At 43.1% G+C, this 16,030-nt stretch overlaps 1 protein-coding gene and 1 pseudogene across 1 annotated transcript; both read left to right on the top strand.

The window, feature by feature from the left end:
* Positions 1 to 524: 524 nt before the first annotated feature.
* LOC119047989 (olfactory receptor 1L4) lies at positions 525 to 1,551 on the top strand. Its single transcript, XM_037143519.2, has one exon. It carries the CDS (start codon positions 616 to 618, stop codon positions 1,549 to 1,551), a length of 936 nt encoding a protein of 311 aa, XP_036999414.2. The 5' UTR covers positions 525 to 615.
* Positions 1,552 to 7,609: 6,058 nt separating this feature from the next.
* Positions 7,610 to 8,592, top strand: LOC119065844 (olfactory receptor 1G1-like; annotated as a pseudogene).
* Positions 8,593 to 16,030: the final 7,438 nt, after the last annotated feature.

Raw genomic sequence — 16,030 nt, 5'->3', positions numbered from 1 at the left:
ATCACTTAAGTGAACAAATTATATTAGCCAAACAGAGATATTTAAATACATATTAAGCAGATTTTTCTCTGAAGATTTAAAAACTCGCATCTAACTTCTGTGGATATCAAGAAGCGTTGATTAAATCTGATTCTCATTTGTGTCCTGTCCCAACTCCCCCAACCTCTGGAACTATCAGTAGAAGAGGATCCTAGTTAGAGGGCTCATTCACTCAAACACCATCTTTGAAAGCATCCTGATTAAAGGTGGGACCAAGCAGCCTCTTCCCCTGGGACTAGAAAAAGTGGCTAAGGAGTTGGTCATTAAACAACCTCAGAAGCATCTTTAAAAAGAGAATTGAGAAGAACTCAAACAAATTAGGCTACATAGAAGGTCCTAAGAACACATGAGAAACCTTTCATTTCTCACCTAGGAAGCAACTTGGAATATCAAACCTCTCTGGTGGGATTTTACTCCCTATTTCTCTGTAGTTTCTTGAAGTAAATCATCTCTAAAATCCTCACAAATAACAGTGGGCTTTTTATAAGCTGGAGGTTAGGAAAGAAGCTGTATTGATCAAATTACCACTCATATCACTTCCATTTCTTCTCAAACCCTGTCCAGGAGACAAGAAACATGGAGCTGAAGAACTCCAGCAGCAGCACTTCAGAATTTATTCTCCTGGGCATCTCTTCCAACCCTCAACTGCAGAAACCCCTCTTTGTCATCTTCCTTGTCATGTACCTGGTCACTCTAGCAGGAAATGTACTCATCATCTTGGTCATCTATTCTGACTCCCGGCTTCATACACCGATGTACTTTTTTCTCAGCAGCCTATCCTTTATGGATATCTCCTTAACAACAGTCATTGTGCCCAAGATGCTGGTGAATTTACTGTCAGAGACAAAGTCTATCTCCTTTGTGGGCTGTCTGGTCCAGATGTACTTTTTCATGGCATTTGTAAATACTGACAGCTACCTGCTGGCCTCTATGGCCATAGACCGGCTGGTAGCCATCTGCAACCCCTTCCGTTATGATGTGGTTATGAACCCACAACGCTGCCTCCTCATGCTGCTGGGTTCTTGTACAATCTCCCACCTGCACTCCCTGTTCCGTGTGCTGCTCATGTCCCGTCTGTCTTTCTGTGCCTCCCATGTCATTAAGCACTTTTTTTGTGATACCCAACCTGTGCTAAAGCTATCCTGCTCTGACACTTCCTCCAGTCAGATTGTCATCATGACTGAGACCCTCGCAGTCATCATGACTCCATTCCTGTGCATTCTCTTCTCCTATCTGCGAATCATCATCACTGTACTCAGAATCAACTCAGCAGCCGGGAAATGGAAGGCCTTCTCTACCTGTGGCTCCCACCTCACTGTGGTAATCTTATTCTATGGGAGTGCCATCTATGTCTATTTCAGGCCTCTCTCCATGTACTCAGTGGTGAAGGACCGGGTATCCACAGTTATGTACACAGTAGTGACACCCATGCTGAACCCTTTTATCTACAGCCTTAGAAACAAAGATATGAAGAGGGGTTTGAGGAAATTAAGGGACAGAATTCACTCATAGAAAGAACAAGATGATAAAATATCATAATTGGGAGATGACCTAATTGATGATAGGTTATCGTCCTTCCTGCTGTTTCTCACATGGCACCCACAGAGGTCATGACAGGTGATGCTGAATAGCAGTAAGAACAGTGACCAGGAAACTATAACACTTGGTGTCTATCAGTGAATGTAGCCAAATATATGTTTAATCCTAGACTAAACTGCTAGGAATCTAGATTTTAGGAAAACAATTTCTTCCACCCGCATAGTGGAATAAGGCTATTTCCAAATAGGTTTTCCATAAGTTTGACAGCAGCTAGTCCTCAAGGAATTCTAAAGTTCAATTACTTTTCAGAATAAGAAACTGAATGGATTTGGTCAGGGACTAACAGACTCTTTGAGGAATAAACTAAGATTGTCCTTAAGGCTGGTTTGAGCTTTCGCAGATCACAAAGTTCATTAGACAAGGAAATGGGAAGAGCATTTCAAACAGTGGAAGTCACCCAAGTAGGCAGAGGTAGTAAATACTGGATTGTGCCCTGACTGGTGTGGCTCAGTTGGCTGGAGCATCATTCTGCAAACCGAAAGGTTGATGGTTTGATTCCCAGTCAGAACACATGCCTGGGCTGCAAGCCCAGTCCCAGGAAGCTGGAGCATGTGTGAGAGGAAAGCATTTGATGTTTTACTTATACATCAATGTTTCTCTCCCTCTCTTTCTCCCCCCCTCCTCCTCTCTCTAAAAATAAATAAATAATATCTCTTTAAAAAATACTGAACTGTGTTTGAGAAATAGTGAAAAGCCCTGTGAAGTTTGTTCAATTAGAGTACAGGAAGAATAACACTGGAAAGACAAAATATAGAAACTCTAGTTGGTACATGTAAACTCTGCCAACACTGAAGTGTTATCACAATGTAAATATTCAGTTCTCGACTCCTTTCTCTTTCCTCTTAATTCCTCCTTTCTCCACATGGCCAGGATCCTCACTGAAATGCCCCTTATACCCTGGAATAAGCAATGTGTATCAGTCAGGATAAGGTAGGTTATGCTGTGGAAAGCAAACAATCTCAAAAATCTTTGGAACTTTAAACCAAAGGTCTATTTCTTATTTACACTGTATGTCCACCATAAAAAAAGTATAAGGATGTTGCTCATTTTACACACTCAGGGACCAAAGCTAATGGAGCAGTCACCTTTGTAAACGTTAATCACTACTCTGTCAGAAGCTGTGAAAGGTTCAAAGATTTTTGCTGTGAGAAATAAATACTCGGGTTCAGACGTGACTTATACTTCTGACCACAACTCATTATCTCCAACTAATCTCACAACCCCACCCAACAAAATGGAGCCCAAGGCACAATCCAACAGCGTATCTGTAAAATGGAGAGCCAAAAGTATTTTGGTAATCAGCCTTAATGAGCATTACACAATCCTAACCACACACAAATGAGTAAGTGTAAACTTGTTGCTTAATTAATCCTTCCCTGATTGTTACTGTCAACAGCAATAGTAACCGTAAGATATAACATTGCTCTCGGGAACTCTTTTGCCTAAATTATTTCATCATGTTTTCAAAACCAGCAGATTTTATGGATCATAAACTTGTGGGTAGCAGGGCCTAAAGTTGAATACAAGTCTTTTAGCTGCTGAAATAATAAATCTTGAGCTATATTAAAATATCAATAATAGAACAAAGAAATGATAAATGATTGCTATTGTAGATATGTTCTCTTTAAAGAATGGTTGACTAAAATGTTTCTCCAATTTCCTCAGAGATATTTTTAAAGAAGAAATTATTCAGTTTTGAAAGATTGTGTATTTCTAGAAATTTGTCCATTGCAAAAGGGAAGAAAATTAGGACAACAGTAACAGAATACCAATAAAAAAGATTTTAAAAAAATTAATTTTTTGAAATACAGCAAAATTTGAATTTAAAAATAAAAAGAAGAAATGAGCAACGAAGTTAGGCCAATTTATTCAAATGTCACTTTTTTATCCTCCCTGTGGAAATGCTTATTGATTTTAGAGAAGGGGGGGAGGGGAAGAGGGGGGAGGGGAGGGGAGGGGAGGGGGAGGGAGAGGGAGAGAAACACTGATGTGAGAAACATCAATTGGTTGCCTCTTAGATGTGCCCCAAGTGGGAACAGAACCTGCAACCCAGCATGTGCCTAACCAAGAATCAAACCTGCAACCTTTCGATTTGCAGAATGATGCCCCAACCAACTGAACCACGCTGGCCAGGGCCTTTATTTTTTTCATTTTTCAAATAAGAATAGGAGGAGTTCCACTTAAGAGAATAAACAGTTTTATGAAAAAATGTCAAAAACCTGCCAACAAACTCAAATGTCCACCAACATTAAAATGGATAAACACATTATGGTACAGTGGTACAGTTCCACAACAGAATGTAAGTCCACAATGCTATAGGCGTAATCCTAAAATCCAAAAACTAATGAAGGCATTTCAGAGAGTTTCAGCAAACTCATTTTGTAACATGTGGAGTTGATATGAGGCTATTTAAAAAATATGTATTTATCATACTTGGTATAATAGTCATATATGTGAAGGTTTACAGTGAACTCATTTAGCGGGAAAAGATAACCTGAATTTACATGAAGCTATTCATAGTCTGTATTAGCTGAACTTAGTGTGACTTAGTTGTAGAAATACTCTGTACCTGATCGTGGAGTCCTCCCCCAGAAACTGCTGAGGAATCCTAGACAACACACACATAACTGTAAATCCTAAAATCCTGCAATCTGAAATTCGGCCGGAGGCGCGAGTTTATAATGAGCAGCGGTCACCCCTAGGAGACAACCCTGGCCCAGAATGCCCTTCGGCTACGCGCATCCACCTGAATAAATCCCAATGAATAATGCTGAGCAAAACAGGCAATTTACGGAAGATTACACAAAGTTTCATTCCCTCCAGAAGAAAGGTCGGCAAAGGGGCAAATCCAACCACTACCGCACACAGTTAAGACACACACGTACGTCAGATGGCAAACGAGCCCGAACCACGAAGGACCCTGAGCGCCCGAGGAGAGAGACCAGGAGGCAGAATAACAAGCGAGAGAACTTACCTGACTCGTGTTGGCCGCCACAAGGCGAGGAGGTGTCCGTCTCCGCCCGCCGGAATCTTCAAGTTTACCCAGAGACTTCCACGGGGTTGTGTATAAGGTACAGAGGGTCCCAACCCCTCCTGCTTCTCTGGAGGCTTCGTCCTTGAAAACGGCGGCCTCAGTGCGGACTGCGGGAGCACTTCCGGTCCGAGCCGACGGCGGCGTGCGGAGCCTACGATTGCCCGGATGCAGCTCTAAGGTCAGCCTGCGGTCACATCCTCCCCAGGACCACCGCCAGCGAAGCATGTGATTTAAAAGGGGCACAAAAGGTTTTTAGAGGATTGAGCCATATACTGTTTAAGGCTTAGAGCAGAGTGGCGGAAGCATGGACATTAATTTTATTATTGTTCTTTAAGCAGCGCATACTTTTATATGCTCTTTTACATGCAAGATACATTTACAACGAAAATAAATAAATAAATCCAGAATCGCGCCCCGGGGGCCTTAGATAGCGTCTACGCATTATTCATATCTCCATTCTCTGGGGTCATAGAAAATACAAATGATGTCTCTTCTACATGACATTTGAAGGCAATGATCGTGACCCCTAATCTATTTTACCTTTATTTTTTAAAGTATTTTCTAGGACATAACGTATTTCATTCTTGAGGATTAGGCTCTTCATTAGAAAGAGTGGACTTCATAAAAGAGATGGGGTTTATTTGGGGTTAAGGCTGCAAGGGTGGATCCCAACCTCACTTCACCTGAGGGAAAGACCAGGAGTTCTCCCACAGGTCCCAGCTCTGATCATTCTGAATAGAGCCATCACTGACACTGCTGGAACTCAGGACCACAGTCTAAAGAGAAGGGCTGGGGGCTGGATAATTGCCCCCTCTTGTTTCTAAGGAGGAGGTTGGAGCATGGGTCCCCAGTGACATGGCCTGAGAAGTGCCAGCAGCTCCTGTGCCTGAGATGTCATAAAGACCTGAGCCTTCGGCCTGTGCTATTCCTAGAGGCAGATGAGGGCTCTAGGACTCCAGCCGTGACTTCTTGGGAAGACAATGGGGTAGCAAACCCAATCTGCTTTTGTTTTTTAAAGATTTTATTTATTTATTTAGAGGGAGGGGTACAAAAGGAGAAAGAGAGGGTGGGAAACATCAATGTGTGGTGGCCCCTTACATGTCCCCTACTGGGGACCTGGCCTGCAACCGAGGCATGTGCCCCAACTGGGAACCAAACCAGCAACCCTTTCATTCAGAGGCCCGCGCTCAATCCACTGAGCTACACCAGCCAGGGCCCCAATCTGCTTTTTGGAAATGTCAGAGACTGAGGCTAGCCAGCATCTCCAGGTAAGAAGTGAGGCAAAGGAATGGAGAGAGACAGCAGAGTCTACCTAATGCTCCCATGAACACACACATGGGTACACACACACCCATAGAACATACAGACAGAACATAGAGCTTTTCCCTTTTTTCTTTTTCCCTTTTCTTTCCTATATCCCTATCTGCCAATCATTTTCTGGCTCTTCTGATCACCATGAGGGGAGTCTAGTCCTGGTGTTCATCACATCCCTGACAGTCCAGACAAAAGGCATGGTGAAGAGTGAGTCTCGGACCACCCTTCCCCAGCCCCATCAGTAACCAGGGCGTAGCCCTAGTGCAGTAACAAAGCCTGATTCACTCTCAGTCCGCTCAGACAGGTGTGCTTCCCAGAATCACTCTCAACTGCCACTCCAGGCCAACACCAATACTTCCTCTGTGTCCACTTAAAATTTACTACCCTCATTCACACCCTTTCTTTTTCATGAAATTTGAGTTATCAAATAACTGTTAAGATAGACTTATTTATTTCCAATATATAATCAATAATGTGGGGACTCTTATGATTAAGTTATTTGTCTAAGTTTGTACTTGGTTTCCAGATGCCAAACAAATACTTTGCCATTGACAGTTCTGAGTAGTCATAATCCTTCAAAGATGATGTTGATAATGATGATGATGATGACAATGACTTTTAGTATTGACATCTCACGACTTACAAGCCCAGCCTGCAGGCAGTGACCGGGACACAGCGACAAAGCACCCTCATTTTATTGGAATTTTTCAATCTTCATTGCACATAATGGTTCATGAACAAACTTCAGCTGATTCCAGATTTTGTTTTTTCCAACAGGCTGATCAGGTGGGATTTTATCTTTATCTTATAGATAAGAAAAGCCAGGGTCAGAAACAGTAAACATGTCCCAGGTTTAAAAGGCGTTGAGGAACAGAGCTGTAAGGTAAGTCATCTGATGCTTTTTCACTACGTCATGTGTCTCAGGTTCACAGTTCATCAGTTACTGTTGACCATGACAGTCACACCACTCCCCTTAATAGTAGCATAACGTGCCCTCCATATGTGTTATTGGATTCTATGCCATCATGGAATAGAATGCCAATGTGGTTACAAACTATGAAACAGATTCAGAGTTAAGTAACTGGCCAAGGTCAGACTGAGAACAAGGAACAGAGAAAGGATTTCCATCCCAATATCAGGATGCCAAAGCCCAGAAACTAAACAAAAGATGTTAATGGTAAAATTGATGATTAAAATGAAAATGATGTGCCCTTATGATAAAGTGCTATTCCATTTGCAGCATTCTCATAACCACACTAATTGGAATGACCTTCAACACCAAAGGGGGCCAGAGCACTCCCAGACCACCTGGAGATCCCTAAGTCTAGGCTGGCCCCTGCTTTCATGTTCCCAAATAGACACTCACAAACATGTACACTGAGCACCTTGTTTTGCAGAGTAAATCCTAGTATATGCATGACCCCAAAATGAGCTCCACACTAAGATGATGAAATTAAGAGCAAAGTTGTTCTCAAGTTTTTTTAAAGTTAATTACATTTGTAGACGTTCTTTCAGGTGAATCCCAGACAAACCATGGGGAAAATTTGCAGGAATCTAGAACCCCAAGTACATTTCTACCCTGATGCCTAATTATCATAGTCCATAGCCCTCTTATCTGGACAGATGTGCAAGCCAGCAGTTACAGCTACTAGTAAATCTCAGTGAGTCCTTCAAGGAATAGAGAAAAAATAGACCACAGTGCCTGGACTCTGCAATATTTAGAGTCCATCTTTATTTGAGGAAGATCCTTCTCTAAATTCTCTGCCTTAAAAGGAAATTAGAAACCGATCCACTGTCTCTGACTTCTTGCTACTAGGCTTCTCTGAACACCCAGAACAGAAGCCCCTCTTCCTGCGTATGTACCTGGTCACCCTACTGGGAAACCTACTCATCATCCAGGCCACAGCACTGACCAGCACCTCCACACCCCCATGTGCTTCTTCCTAGCCAACCTGTCCTTCATCAATACCGGCTTCTCCTGCTCCATTGTCCCCAAGGTGCTGGTGCACATCCAGACACAGCACCACACCATATCCTATGCTGGGAGCCTCATGCAGATATATTTCCTCATGGTGTTGGCCCTGCTGGATGACTCTGTGCTGGCCGTGATGGCATATGACTGCTACATGATCATCTGTCTTCCTTTGCACTACCCCACAGTCCTGGGGCTGGTCACTGCATCCTGGCTCTGCTCCCAGCTCCTCGCCTTCTCACTCACTCTCCTGATGTCTCAGTTCTCCCTTTGTGCCTCCCGTTCCATCCCACACTTCTGTGATTTTCACCCACTCCTCATACTGGCCTGTTCAGATACTCATATCTTTCAGACCACTGCAAGCGGCTGTTTCAGGTGTGGTCCCTCAAACCTGCATCCTGGTTGCTTATGCCCATATGATCCGCACCATTCTCAGAGTCCCTTCTGCTTGGGGGAAGCAAAAGTCTTCTCTACCTGTAGCTCTCACCTGTCAGTGGTCACTCTCTTCTATGGCACAGTCTTTCTGGCATATTTTCATCCCTCATCCTCCTATTCAGCAGACACTGGAATGGTGACATCTGTGGTATACACAGTGGTGACCCCCATTCTGAACCCGTTTATCTATATAGCCTGAGGAACAGGGACATGAAAGGGGCTTTGTGAAGACTCTTTGGCTGGACAAGATGTTCAACCCCATACAAATCCTTCCCCAGAGTAGAAGCCCAGACTTTTCAACAGGCCTTATTCCCCGGACTTGACCATTAGAGATCTGAAAGACTCATGTTCAAGATGGATGCTTAGCCTTGCAAGCAGATGCAAGAAAATGAAGATTCTGACTCTGCAGGACTGGCATTGGACCCACTGGCCAAGGACAGAGCTGCAGCCTAGAGGGAATGAGTGACCAGCAGTCCCTATAGGATGACTTGGTGAGTGGATATATGTTTCCAAGCACATTCTATCCAGAGTTGGGAATACCAAAGATGCCAGCAAACACTTGGCTTCTAAGAGGAAACCTGATAGGAGCATAGTGTTAGACTGTGAATTTGTCCCTGACAACAAGAAATGATGGCAAGACTAGGCAAGCCAGGACCTTAGTAGGGTCACTAGGCTTCAGGGACCAATTCTGACCCTGCTTGGAAAAAAAACTTACTCATTGGTCTTGACATGGGGAATATGACACCAAGTACATAGAACTATGTGTGGCCTGAAAGGGCAAGAATATTCTAGAAAAGGATCCTAGGTCCAGAAAGATTTAGAGATTTGTCTACTGTCACACATCCGGGATTAGATCTTTGTCCCTGATGGGTGATTTTGTTTTTTATTTGTTAGTTGTGATTCTTTATTCTTTACTTTTTAAACTCTATTTTTTCCAACTGAGAACTCATTCATGTCATTATAGTAAATGTCTAAAATATAAAAAAATAATCCCTTCTTAAATGAAACCACTGTGAATACTTTACTCAAATTCTTATGGCCCTTTTTCTATATGTTTATCTAATATTGTTAACATGCTGTTTTTTTCACATGATCTTATAAGATAATGTTTTCCACACTATTATTATTAAATCTTTATAAACATTTTCATAATTAATATCATACCATAAGCAGGTGCCATATTTGTATATAATCTTCCATTATGGATTATTAGAATCTTCTAATTATTCCCACTATTATAAATAATGACACAATAAAAATCATTGTAAATAAATCTACCTACATAGATTTCCCCAGGTTCTTACAACAAATTTTCAGAAGTGAAGTTGCTGGGTGGAACATTTTTCTGGTTCATGATACATGTTGGCAAAAGAGTTTACAAAACTGGCCCCGGCCAGGGTGGCCCAGTTGGTTGGAGCATCGTCCCATACACCAAAAGTTTAGGGGTTCAATCCCCAGTCAGGGCACAAGCCTAGGTTTTGGGTTCGATCTCCAGTCAGAGCATATATGAGAGGCAAGTGGTCAATGGCTCTCTTTCTCTTTCTCATCAATAAACATATTTTTTAAAGAGTTTATAAAACTGTTAATGATTTACATTCCAGCACACATTCTTCAAGAATGTCTTCTTTTCTCTACATCCTATTAGTACTTTCTGTTCTTTTTTTTTTACTTAATTGCTGCAAATATAATAAGCAAAAAGGTACCTCTTTTCTGTTTAATTATTTTTGCTTACTAACTTATCTGTAAATAAATTTTATTTATTCTTCTGTTCATTATTTCTTCATGTCATTTGACTACTATAAAGACTTGTCTAAGTCCTTTCTGTATTAGAATTTTAAACTCTACACTTTCTTACTTATGATGCAAGTTTTGCCCAATCACCTTTGCTTCCCTCCATTTTCTTTTTGATCTTTTGACATACACAACTTTTCAACTTACACAAATGCAGCTGATTTAAAAAATCTCCCTGTGACTCCTCCGCCAGTGTGATCATTGGAAAATCCTTCTCTATGCAGAGTTCCCATGAAGTATTTTCTCCTTTCAGTGTGGCGTGTGATTTTTAATGTTTTATTGAGATATAATCTATATATCATATAATTCATCCTTTTAAAATATACGGTTCAGTGATTTTTAGTATATAATGTGTTATTTTTACTGACAGGTCATAGGGCTTTTAAACAATATATTTTAGAATAATATCAAATATTAAAATAATTATCTCTCACATCTCTCATTTTCTACAGGAGTTTCTTCCCATTTCATGTCACATAACTATTAAAAAATGGGAGGCTGAGTACATCTGACCCATCATTCAGTCATGTATACCTTATGCTTTTCTCCCCAGAGCCTTTTGTTTGAACGCTATTTTCCCCTCTGTAGCACCTTCCTCTACTCCAGGCCCGCCCTGTTTGAGTCCCGCATGGTCTGCAGAAAAGCCCCCTCTCACCCCCCTGTCCACTCTGATCACCCGGACATGATCTAGTTTTCTTGTGAGCTCCTCTATTGCTTTATCTATGCTTCCTATTCCTGCCCTGCTAAGGCCAAGAATAACATAAAGGAGATATTCAGAACCACTGAGGCTGGTCGCTTTATTTTCAACAAGGCTGCCAGGACAATTGAATGGAGAAAGAGTGGTGATAGGACAACTGCTTACCTCAATGCAAAAGAATGAGGTTGGATCTTTACCTCATGCCACCCACAAAAATTAACTCAAAATGGATCATAGACCTCAAATAAGAACTAAAACTACAAAACTCTTAGGAGACAGCATGATAGTGAATCTGTGACTTGTCTCACACATGGCTTCTTAGGTATGACCCAAAAAACATAAGCAGTAGAAGAAAAATAGATAAATGGACTTCATCAAAATGAAAAATTCCAGCCCTGGCTTGTGTGGCTCAGTGGGCAGGGCATTGTCCTGCAAACTGAAAGGCTGCCAGTCCAGTTCCCAGTCAGGTCACATGCCTGGGCTGTGGACCAGGTCCCCAAATGGGAGTGTGCAAGAGGCAACTGATGTTTCTCTCCCTTTCTCCCTCCCTTCCTCTCTCTCTAAAAATAAATAAATAAAATCTTTAAAATAATTTTTAAAGTTCTGTGCTTCAAATATACCATTAAAAGAGTGAATAGACAACCCACTGAAAGGGATAAAATATATGTAAAGCATATTATCTGATGAAATATTTATATTAAGAATACACATCTAACTGACATGGCAGCCCTGCCTAGAAGATGCCCAGAGCTTTCCTTAGTGTCTCCAGCATTCTGCCCACTCAGAGGCAGCTTGCTGTGCTGATCCCCAGTGCCACAGGTGCCCCTTCTTCACAGGTCACCATCATCTCTGTCCTTCACTGTGCCCATGCCACTCACTCATCTCCCCTTCAGTCCCTTCTGCTCACACCAATCAGAGTGATCTTTTGAAATGAGTTTTTTCATGTCTCAGTCCTTCCTTAAACCTCTCAGCAGTGGCTCACTGCTTGTAGGGGGAAAAAATGAAACCCAAAACTTCAGCATGGCCTGTCAGTCTCCCCCGTTTGTCCTCTACCTGCCTTCCGGCTCAGTCACACCTCTGTCCCCATCATTCTCTGAGTTCTAGCCCCATTGAATTTTCATTTTTTCAAATGTTCCGTCTGCATTCCCACCTCCCGGCATTTGCACAATTCATCACTTCAGCCCGAAACACTGTCCCCTGTGTTTTTATTTAGTTAATTCTGACTCTCCCTGTAAAATCCATGGGAAAATAAGAGACCATGGCTATTTGGTTCATCTTTAAGATCTTAAATGTAAGCCCTGAACATGGTAGAGTGCAATAAGCATGAGTTATGTGAAGTAATCAACACCCTGCTAACATGAATGACAAGTTAGCTATGAGATACAGCATAGAAATGAGGTGATTCCACGTTGCAGCTTCTACCCCCACAGGCTGAGCCACTCGGCCCTAACTGCAGGCTCACTCCATTCCCATCTTTCTGGGAGTGTTTCTCAATGCTAGATGGACATCCCAAGTGGTTTTCTATCCTAGGAGCTTGAAAAACTCAGCCATGCCTACCCCCCGCCCACCACCAAGGGCTCTAATTTAATGTCCCAAGTGCTGACTTCATGTCTGGTGCTGGCCTCAGCTTGCTTCCAGTCTGCTGCAGCATAAGACGCAATGATGTGTCCTTGCCTGTGCTGGATTCATGCTGTGTGCATGATCCGCACCTGAAAGATGCACAGAGGGAAAGAGTGGCTCTGCTATAGAGGCAGGAAGGCTTCAAGAAGAAGGTGAGATCTGAGTGTGTTCTGCAACAAAAAGGGAGAGTTCTCCAGATAAGGGACAGTCTGGACATGTCAGGCAAGAGTAGCAATGTGAAGGATTAGGAGAACCACAAGAATATGTATTTGTGTAGAAGATCATAAAGCAAATAAAAATATTGAGCCCCAAAGAATGGGAGGGGAAAGTGAGACAAAGGGACTCCTCTCATCCAGGTGCATGACTGTCTTCCCCAAGCGAACCTGGGGACCCACTCAGCCAAACTTTTCCAGCCTCTCCAGGCACCAAGAATTGAGTCATCCCTGACATTCATTCCCTTGCCACTGGCTGTCACAGAGTCCCCAAAGGATGTGGAGCGAGAGTCTCTGTGGAGTCCAGGAGAGAAGGGAGGGAAGGAGGAGTCAGGAGGAAAACAGAAAGAGGCTATTCCCTCAGGGTCCAAGAAGAGTGTAAGAACCTCTGTTCCTACCTCTGAGTTGGGGCGTGATCTTATTCTCTCTCCCCAAAGGTTTGCCTCAAGCTGCTCTGCCAGAAGAACTCCCCACCCACCTCCACCTTCTGGGTATGTCCAACCAACCTGATAACCACACACCCTCACAGTGACAGTGGCTGGTGTCTGGACCAAGACATATCCAATGTCTGTGTGCTGGGAAAGAATGAGCTAAGAACATAAACTTGATAGGAAATGAGCAAGCAACATATTGAGAAATGCCAGGCCAGCCTCACTAGACTTACATGTGCTCATGAGTACAGTGGAGCCTGGAGAGAAAGGCTGAGTCAAATGGAGGTTGCAGCAGAGAGAAAGGAGCTAGCAGAAAGAAGCTAGGAGAACCCTCCAGAAAGCTAGAATCCTAAGATAACAGACCTGGAAATGCTGTTCAATATGACTTAGGCTCTTGCTACTCAAACTGTGGTGCTCAAACCAGCAGCTTCAGCATCACCTGGGAGTTTGTTAGAAGTGCAGATGCTCAGGCCCCTCCCCAGTCCTTCTGAGACAGAATCTGCATTTAACCAGAGCCTGAGGTGGTTCCTATGCACTCTGAAGATGGAGAAGCGCTAGGGATCTCGAATTAAGCTGCTTATCAGAATCACTGGGAAGAGTTTTTCAGGTACAGATTTCTGAGCTCTGCTCTAGATCAACTGAATAAGAACTTCTGGCCACTGTGCATGACAAAATACTTTTTTATGAAGCTCCACAGGTAGTTCTATTGACAGAAGTCTATAGAGTAGACTAGGAACTACTGATCTGGTCTGTTTTTCTCAATCCAAAGATGAGAGGACCAAGGCAAAGCAGGAGCAATGACAAGCTTGGTTTTTATGAAAAGCCCTAAAATAGGGTGTTTGCTTAGAAACAAAGAGAATTCGACTTGGAGCCAAATCCAAGCTCTATCCCTTCATAGCTATACATCTTGGGACAAGCTCTTCCTTCTTTGGAACTCAGTTTTCTTACCTTCAAGGAAGATACTCTAGACTATCAGGATTACTCCTCGTGGGCAATAAGGAAACACAGAAATTAATGGAGAGTTAACTGTCTACTTTTTCTGCCTATGCACGCACTCACTCACTGACAGCTACTTACCTGAAGTTTGGGAATCCTTGCACCCCAAATTTTCAAAGCAACTTAAAAGTCCTGAAGTCTCATTGTTCCCATTTTACAGGTGGAGAAATGGAGAAGTGCTGGAAGCTGCTCCATTCCTCACTTTTGTGAAGGTGAGTGGCAGTTGCTTCCCATGTGGACAAACAGAAACACACTGGGGGTTGCCACCAACTGGGTTCTGAGTGGAGCTGGAACCCCACACTTTTCTCTTCTTCTAGAGGTCATCTGCCCTCCACCAGTGACCCCAACCAGGAGAAGGGGAAGATCCCTAACTTTCTGTATTCCTAAAGACAGAGGGAAGAATTAGGCATAGCCCCAAATGCTCCATTAGGTGAGGGACACATTTAGAAAGATAATTATAAAACAAAGAAGTAGGGCTGTAACACAAAGCCCAGTAAGCCAAGTTCTGGCCTGAAAGGCTGGGTGGTTGGGTTTCAGGTAGAGCTTCCTGGGAAAATGACCCCTGAGCTGAGTCTTAACAGGTAAGAAGGATCAGCTCTGGACATGGGGATGGGCAAAGATGACGAAACCCTGAGGCCCTTTAGCAAGGGTCCTACCCTTGGTTGGAACAACCAGCTATGTGTTGCTCATATACATAAAAACATATTATGATTTTGTGCTTTTTCATTGGTCTGTATATATTTTTTGAAAATTATGTTTTTATCTCAATTTGTTTTTGAGATTTATCCACATGAATACATATAAGTTGAATCCATTCCTGTGTAACTTCTGTGAGCCCTTACTGAACATTTAGGTGTGGCTAATGTTTGGCCATTACAAAGAGATGAGGGATGCATGAACCTTTGCGTGTGTCTCCTTGTGTGTATGTGTGAGAGCTTTCAGATGTAAACACCAAGAAGTAAAATTACTAGGTGTTCGGAACTGAATGTTTCTGCCCCGCCCTCCCCATTCATGTCTGAGTCCTAACCCTCAATGTGATGGTACCTAGAAGTGGAGCCTTTAGGAGGTAATTGGGTAGTCAGGCAGCCACAAGAGTGGGGGCTTCATGATGAGATTAGTGCCCTTATGAGAAGAGACCAGATGGCTTGCTCTCTCACACTCTCTGCCGAGTGAGAATACAGCAAGAAGGCAGCCACCAGCAACCCAGAAAGAGGTCCTTCACCAGAACCCAGCCCTGCTGGAACCTTGATCTCAGATTTCCTAAGCCCCCAGAACTGCAAGAGATACATGTCCACTGTTTATCCTTCCCAGCCCGTGGTGCTCGGTCACAGCACCCCCGGCAGACTGAGACACTGGGGTGTGCACAGTGGGGGGTAGTTACTGCTAAACTGTCCTCCAAACGTCCCAATTTACACTTCCACCAGCACAACCTCACCGACACGTGACACTGTCAGATTTTTTCACCCCAGCTGTGTTCTGTAGGAAAACCTTCATCTTCGTCATCTTCACTAGGCACAGTAGGTCCCAAACATCTCGACTTCTCACAAAGGGGGGGGGACACACAGTGCTCAGCTCCAGGCCCTGTGCTGCACACCCCTATTGCCTCATAGGACCCTCCAGCAGAGATGCTAGTACAGGGTGGGGCAAAAGTAGGGTTACAGTTTTCACATGGAAAAATAATACAATAATACACAATAATACAGGAGTAAACCCTGTGTTTTGTGTGCTCACAATCGTAAACCTACTCTTGCCCAACTCTGAATGTTTCCTACCTTACAGTGAGAAAACAAGCAGAAAGAAGCAAAGTGACCGAAGTTGCACTTTCCAGGAAAGCGATGGAACCTGACTGAGTTCAAACCCGAGTCTGCGTGTGGCTAATGTTCAGATTCT

The sequence above is a fragment of the Artibeus jamaicensis genome, unplaced genomic scaffold (assembly GCF_021234435.1).
Source record: "Artibeus jamaicensis isolate MK-2021 breed Jamaican fruit bat unplaced genomic scaffold, CSHL_Jam_final contig_3275, whole genome shotgun sequence".
Taxonomy (NCBI): domain Eukaryota; kingdom Metazoa; phylum Chordata; class Mammalia; order Chiroptera; family Phyllostomidae; genus Artibeus; species Artibeus jamaicensis.
Note: the sequence above shows the minus strand (reverse complement) of the source record. Positions and strands in the feature narration are given on the sequence as shown.

Coding starts and splice junctions, on each gene's coding strand:
- LOC119047989 (XM_037143519.2), top strand. CDS start 616: ATGGAGCTGAAGAACTCCAGCAGCAGCACTTCAGAATTTATTCTCCTG.